This window comes from Vidua chalybeata, chromosome 4, assembly GCF_026979565.1.
Source record: "Vidua chalybeata isolate OUT-0048 chromosome 4, bVidCha1 merged haplotype, whole genome shotgun sequence".
NCBI classification, from domain to species: domain Eukaryota; kingdom Metazoa; phylum Chordata; class Aves; order Passeriformes; family Viduidae; genus Vidua; species Vidua chalybeata.
The window spans coordinates 54,593,355-54,601,384 of NC_071533.1; the positions used below are offsets into that span (position 1 = coordinate 54,593,355).

At 36.2% G+C, this 8,030-nt stretch overlaps 1 protein-coding gene across 1 annotated transcript in view; it reads left to right on the forward strand.

Moving 5' to 3' along the window:
* SEL1L3 (SEL1L family member 3) overlaps nt 1–6,945 on the forward strand; it is a 33,107-nt gene extending 26,162 nt beyond the window's left edge. Inside the window, exons 20-24 of the mRNA XM_053940517.1 lie at nt 1,412–1,521; nt 2,797–2,924; nt 4,648–4,750; nt 4,845–4,917; nt 5,717–6,945. Coding sequence (XP_053796492.1) covers nt 1,412–1,521; nt 2,797–2,924; nt 4,648–4,750; nt 4,845–4,917; nt 5,717–5,826 — 524 coding nt within the window. The 3' untranslated portion in view covers nt 5,827–6,945. The remainder of the gene's footprint in view (nt 1–1,411; nt 1,522–2,796; nt 2,925–4,647; nt 4,751–4,844; nt 4,918–5,716) is intronic.
* The last annotated feature ends 1,085 nt before the right edge of the window (nt 6,946–8,030 follow it).

The following is an 8,030-nucleotide window of genomic DNA, read 5'->3' on the forward strand; positions in this document are numbered from 1 at the left end:
AAGAAAAAAAAGCAGTAGACTTTAGGAGCTCACACTGTTTGGTTTATCAAAGGGAAAATCCAAAAGCAAATATACTTCCATATCATAATTGAGTCATGAGAAACTAATAAAGGCTAAGCGATTCCTTATCTAATTTATTATTAGTTTTCCTCTTAGGGTACAGAGTTTATCAGCATTGGTAGAGCTTACCTTGGAGAACTAAAGGATTCTCTAAGGTCTATTTGCAAATAAGTTACATTTCTCAGGCCTTAAATTTTACTACATCTAGGGCTTCAATAACTAAGTCGTTTTGGTGCCTCTGAAAGCTTTACTGAATATTTGAAAATATTGATCTGATTGTCTCACAAGAGCACTTCAGTGATTTGTAACAAGTATGTGGAAAAGTGGAGTGTAAAAATAATTCATGCTATTCATTTAAATACACAGTGTGGGAAATTTAAATGTGTGGAAACTGAATACCACGTGGATATAGCCTGAAGCCAGAGGAGCTGACAAATACTGTTAGTTTTCCTGAGGAGTTTGTAGACACCTTAGTAAGATGTAGTTTGGTTGACCCTTTGGTAGATCCACTGGTAGAAGCTCACATTAGAAAAACTTTTGAAGGTCAGACTCATAGGATGGGACTGTCATTCCATTTCAGCCCTCTGTAAAAACAAGTGGGATTTCTTGGTAGCTGCTGTAGATGCACAAGCCAAAGTGTAGAAGAGTTTCAAACTATTTGAGGAAAGCTTAGGTCAGGTAAGTGTAGACACAGTCATAGGAGTTTTTAAACTCAGTAGCATAGCACAGACTAGTGCAACATCATGCTTGCTCCTGTCTGGGTCAGTGCCCTCTCTTTTGATGCATTTCAATATGGTACAATGTCACAGAAAGATGTTTGTAAAATATTTGCTAGGCATTGCTCCCTTTTAGACCAGGAAAATTATATCCCTACTGTTGTCCTGGGTTGAGTTGGATTTGAAACTAATGAAATTATCAGCAGCAACATTCTCGAACTTTTGGGAAAGGTTCAGCCACCATAGTGTCAGGCACAGAGCAAACACATAGATGGCATGGTTTTAAGTTTTATCAATTTAGTAGGGCTAATCTTATAAATAAGGCTTCAGGTTGTCTAAAGACAGATTCAGCAAGTGAAGAAGGGATGAAATATAAAGACTCTCAAGCCTCAGATTTTGTAAAAGCAATGTCATTCACTAATTCATTAAAGACAAACAATGAGAGATTTCATTCAGAATAATTATTTTCAGTGGGATTGTGATATAAAGTAGCCACAGAGACAACCAGAGAGAAAGAGTACATTAGTTTTTTAGTATTGTGCTTTCAACAGAATTACTGTTAATTTCTCCATCACATTAAGAGTTGGTTATTGCTACAAATAGTCTAAATGATCTTCTGCTGGTTTCTTCTACAGCTTATTTGAAGATGGGAGATTTCTACTACTATGGCTACCAGAACCAGTCTAAAGACCTTGAGCTCTCCATGCGGATGTACGCCCAGGCTGCCTTGGAGGGTGATTCACAGGTGGGTCTGCAGTCATGGCAAAACAGCGGAGTGTAGAACAATTGGAGAATTTAGCTGTGACTGGTTCTTCTGCTTGGCCTCATCTGCACCAAAGAAACCTGCTAGAATAAGTTACAATTATTTCAAAATACCTTGTGAGTCAGTAGTTGCTGTTTCATAATAGAAGATAAACTTAGCACAGATTAATGGTCTTAGAATTAGGCTGCTTTGTAAGCTAAAGGTAAATGGCCTAATTTGGTGCTACCTTACCTTGACACAATTGACTTAGTTGGGACCTCAGTATTTTTGCTATTCCAAGAGGAAGAATTAATAAACTGCTGGGATGTATTCCAGTCCTATCCTCTGCCATTTTATGATAAAAGAAAGAAGTCTGGACCATTACCCATGGTATGTTATACCAAGTGAATCCCGGGGTGAATTTTGTTCACTAATGAAGGTTTCTTCTTAAAATGCTTTATAATTAAAGAATACACCATGTCACATTACCAAAGGCATGCAGTGTTTCACCACTGAGTTTCCTGTTCTCAGGCCCTCCTGAAGTGTCCTGGGTGCAATATTCTGTTCTCCCTGTCCATATAGCAATATCCCCAGATGGTGTCTTGTATGTGAACTTATCAAAGCAGCATGGGTGGGTTTTGTTTTGAGGTTATTGGGACAAAACATTACTGCTAAACTAGCAAAGGAAAGAAGAAATGCATTAATAGTTACTTTAAAGTATGAAAGTCAAAGTGATGGGGAATCCTGTAAAATGTCTCATGTGTGTTCATCTTCATAACTCTGAAAGAGACACAGTGTTGCCTAAGACTTGGCCAAGTAAGCAAAACCGTAAGATTAAGGACTTAAGTTCTCTGGAGGAAATTTCTGCTCTCAATTTCACTATTCAGATTCTGTTGATCTGTGGAGCTATGTGAAGGGGAATTGAACAGTAACAGAAGAGAAATCCATTTCTGCTTTCACTCTGTATTTCCCTAGGAGAAAAAATTGCAGTTTGACATGGTGACTGGGCTTAAAGAGCAACTAAAAATAAGAAAGAAACCATCTGAAAAAAGATACGAGCTAAGAAAACAATGTTACAACATCTGAATGCTTCTTTTGCATTTTCAGCATTTACCTGAGTATATGATTAGGAGAAAAGGCTCTCATAATTATTCAGTGACGATCACATTATACATAAACAAATTTAGGGAAGACAGTTATAATTATTTAGATACTTGGTGCTTAAATACAGATATGAAAATTTAATGTTTAAAAAGTGTGCATTTTTTTTCCTGTTAGGGTTTCTTCAATTTGGCCCTTGTCATGGAAGAGGGCAACTCCATACCTTCGTACATTCTGGATCACTTGGAAATTGATCAAGCGTTGCATTCTAGTAATACATCACTTCTTCAAGAACTGTATTACAGGTGAGTCTTTTTTGCCCTTAATCAGTATCTTCTGGTTTTCCACGTGAGTCTGGAGGACAGCAACTCCTGTAATTACTAACTTTGTTCACTTTTGTGATTTAAGGCAGGTTAAAGTCAACATACTTGAAATTCTTAAATTCCCTAAATATATTTCAGTTTATGCCTGTTAAAGAGACCTGATTATATGTGGTTACCTGAAATAGCAGGGACTGGATTCAATAATCCAGGAGGCCTTTTCCAGTTCAATATATTTAAGTTCCTAAGTTAGGCATTGGTGATTTGTATGCAGTTCAAACCAATATTTCAATTCTAAATGTAGCATAATTTAATACAGAATTTTAAAATGTGTAACTGGGATAATAACAGTCCTCCTTATTGATCCTGCAAATATGTCCAGGCTGGCACAGATATTGTGGCACAGAATATTAGGTATCTGAGAATTTTACAGGTCTGCTGCCTGAATGACCTGTGCCAGCACTATTCATGGACAAACCACCTAGTGTCCTCTGGTTCCAGTACAGAACATGGATTTCCTTTACCCAGGTAAAGCAACAGGTATTGGAAGGCACAGTGGGGATGTGAAGCTTACGGAATATTTGGTGAATTGGTGGAATTGCCTTTCAAATATTTGAAGAAGCAGGAGCTAATGGTCAATACATGTGGCTGTGAATGATGAGTGTGTGGTTTATCATCTGTTTTGCTACTGAGTGAACCCAGAAAGGTGGAGATGACACCAACATTGAAACTTCATTTGTCTCTTCACCAACAATCTGCTGAAATTGTTCTTCATTGCAGTTAGACTGAACTTGTACCCTAAATTACTTCCAATGCACATGAAACTGCTAGTCAGACACATAGGGGTTCTGGACCATCTGGAATTATAAGCTTGAGTCTGAATTCTGCCTTCACTTGGGCTGAATCCACCTGCTTTGCTGTGTGTGTAATTCCAGAGTTGATCGTGCTGAAGGGTTTTCCTGTCATCATACAATTTTGTCCAAAATGGCACATACTTTTATATATATGTGTGTATATATATACATATACACAGTCTACGACTTTATAACTAAATTATATGTATATTTGTAACAAAATTTATGTAGAAAAGGTATATATCTATAAATATACGTCATCACTCCCTCCTTAGCTTTGTAGAAAAGAATCAATTGAAGTTTAAAATAGATGGCTGTGATTTAGCTGTCTAAACTCCCCTAGTAGAGGGGAGTAGTATTTGATAGAACTAAGAAAGCTGCTCAGCTTACCCTGCAGGAGGATAGGTACCTTGTGCTAGTCAGCTAAAACACTCTTCAAGCTCTAACTTCATTCTATTATATAGCGTTGTCTCTAAAGGAGTTTTGGCACCAGTATTCTGTGTAGGCAACTAAATTTTGTACATCTAATTTTAAATCAAGTCCTTCTGCTGTTGACTCACATTAGTTAGAGCTTGAATTGTGACTGCTTTGAAAGTGTAGCCTGGATGCTTAGACCCATTGTAGACTAGTAAGAAAATACAAAGACAAACTTTTAGGGTAAGGTATTCTGTGCCTAATAAGTTTAAGCTGGTATTTTTCTGAATTTTTACTTCACCGTCTTTGAGACAGTGATAATGATATTAGTTTGTTTTCCTGGATTACTGGTTCTGCAAACCCATTTGAGATTCCCAGATGATTGATGCCACAAAATTGTGGAAGAGGACTAATTAGTTGTTTTTATCTTCTTGTTGTAGGTGCTGGAATAATAGTAACCAAGAATCAATTAGTCCATGTTCATTAGCATTGCTTTATTTTTACATGAGAGTTCTCTGGAACAATGTTTTACACTCTACTCTGGTATGTATTGCTCCTTTATTACATGCACAATTCATTTGGAACTTCAGATTATCTTTGCACTGCTCTAACTATGTTTTTAAAATTATTGTCACAGATCTACTTCATGGGAACCTTTCTTTTATCAATTCTTGTTGCATTTGCAGTGCAGTCTTTTCAGTCTTTATCTGGTAAGTATGTGTCATAGTAAAACTGAAGAAAGAGGAGTGATCTTTTTAGGTCAGTAAAACCTTCAAAAATGAAAGCAGAATTCTAGATTTGATAGAAGTACCTCTGAGCAGTAGCTTCTTTAACACATGAGTCATTTTTTTGATCATTAAAAAGGAGTACATGACGCAAAGCATAACTGTTAACCTTGGTTTCTGAAGAACTTCTCTTGGTAAAGGATATTCTTAATAAAAATCTTGACTGCATGTGATTATTCCCCATCTCTCAACATGCAGTACTGTTACAGTAATTATATGACTTTGATTCCCATATAGTCTCTGCAATATGTAGTCAGAGCATGTTTCCTGTTTCATAGGATTGGATCTCTTCAGATGCAAGGTGGGAGAAAAAGTGAGGTTCCAAGAGCTGGTACATTGGAGTAACTTAGTAAGAGTCAGTTCAGACTCTTAACACCAGTAACAGAAACAGCAAATGCATTCAGTCAGGAGTTACAGAACCTGTCGTAATAATTCTGATATCCTGCTTTCTTTTCTTACTAGCTATTAATTTATGTAACTTGGGAATTATGCAACAAATTTATAAATTATATAGTTATAGATATTCTTCTTTTAGTATTTCCAAAGCTTTGAATATTATCTTTATGTGTAATTTTACATCCACATAGTACTTAAATATTGATTAATAGACTTCCTAGACACAGTGGGGTTTTCTTAAATAATTTCTTTTGACATGCTTCTGAAGCTTGTAATTCTCGTGGAGGAAGATCAGAACCATTGTCACATGCTGTCCCTTCTTCCTTAGGGAATGACAGTGAGGATGCTACCAGAGCAGTACAGCAAGATGAACCTACTTTTTCAAATGATTTGTCACAGCAGGAGTCAAACACTCAGAGTCCTCTTGTCACCAGCTGAAGTGTAGTTTTCATTAGGTTGATGTCCATTGGGAAGTTGGGATATGAACAACTGCAATTCTAAGAACTGGCAACCAACCCTGTACATGGCATTAATAATGCAGTCCAACAGCTGAAGTTGTAGGGAAGTTCACTGATCTGACTTCTCCAATATAGAGGAAAACCATCCCTATAATTTATTTAACTCCAAAGAGATGATGCAGATTATCTCAGTATACCCAACACACAATCATACTTTATGTCATGAAAGGACCTGGAAGGAAACCTGCAAAGTCTTTGCCTAATTGAAAAATAAGCAAACATCCCACAGGTTTTAATGATGTTTTAGTTACACGTCTAATCTCATATTAAATTGCTTTTACTGCATTTGAGCTTATTTATTGGTGAAATTAGCAAAGTTTTCCAAGTCTGAATCATGGAAATTACATAAAAGCAAAACCCAGTCACTAATACTTTCCAAGTTCCATGGAAACCAGTCAGGACTTCAGTACATGCAATGGTAACAATGAGTTTTTTGACATTTTATATTCCATGCTGATTTTTCAATGTGAAAGGTGTTTTGTTTTGAAAGAAAACACACCAGGAATATTTGCAATATGGTCATAACATATTAGTTATGATTTCTAAGTTTTAGTCAAAGTTCTACAAGCATCCACATTTCCTGGTGGACACAACAAAATGTTTCTCTTCCTGCCAAGAGCCACTGATTAGAGAAAGGAGCTCCCCATTGAATAAATAAAAGAATATTTAAGTGTGATCAGGTGACACAAAGTGAACAAAAAAATATTTTTGTATTCTTCTGTAGATAACTCTAGCAAGGATTTATTTCATGTTCTATAGTGATTCTAAAAGACATATTTAAATGAGAGTTAATTTGATAAATGTTGGATGGGACATGGATAACATGTATGGAGTGCAAATACCTTCTATCTGATTTAAAGCTGTCTGTAAAGTGTCTGTAGGAAGGGTCTAACCTTTACAGCAGGTGTGCAGTCACCTCTGCAAAATGATGTAGATCACAGACTATAAATTGCATCAATCTATGCATTATTGAGGGTTAAATCCACTTGCCTTGCACTACATTATTTACTCTTGTAAATAAAAATATTTTTTTAATTCAGCCTGTATGTGGAGGAATTTCTTTTAAGGCACCTCTTGGATGAAATGCTATCTTTCTGTTGCAATCACTCAAGATCATTATTTACATGTCTGTTTTCTTAACTTCAAATGAGACAATCAGCTTTCACTTTCTTTGAGGAATACAGTTTTCTCATAGAGCAAACCTAGAATATTTTGTTTTGTTTTTCAAAGCCAAAGAGCAAGGCGTAGGAGGTTTCAGTAAGAAAGGAATGATTTAACAGGAAAAAAAGCTCTGACCTTAAAGAGAGATTTTTATATTTATGTATAAAGGTCTATACATCTATATCATCAAGGCGTGTTTCACTTGCAGAAAAGTGAAAACTCAGAAGTGTTGAGAGAATATTTGATGCTTTGAGGCAGCAGCTCCCTTGATAAGTCATGGGATAAAAATGAAGATGTTGAAGCTCCTCCCCCTCTGCTGAGAAAGGAAATTGTGTGTCACATTACTGTTTCTTATTTATTTGATCAAGAACTGTGCAAAGAATACTTTTTGTTCTTAGTACAGTTGTAGATGCATGTTTTGTTCTTTCTATTTATAGGTAGGTATTTTAACATGTTAGAGAGGACCTTGACTTTTACATAGTAAACTGTTGAACTCACTGGGGTTAGATTATGCATATTTGATATCCATTGCAAGTGGTCCCAGGTCCCTGTTATTTCTGAGTCTGTTTTGACTTGCAAAAACTTGTGCAGCTAAATTTGATTATATCAAATTCCTTAGCACAAAGGTATGAGTATTTGAAGAGCCCTCTCAACTATTTTTGTCATCTCATAAAAGAAGACTGTGCATCTGTATTAAAACTGGAGTAGGTTTAGATGGTAAACCCAGAAGCATTGCAGGAAGTCAAGTGTAGCCTTTGAAGACAAGCAGATAAATGTCACAACATGGGCACAGTTTTAGGTTAGGTACCAAATGGCATGCACAGTTAGATGTTCACAAAATACTATTTGGGTGTGCATAAGACAAATCCTGCTTATACTTAGCTACACATTAAAGGTGTATTTTGCTACAAATGTCACATGTAGCAAAACTGAAGCTCCTGGTGAAATACTAATCCCATGGGA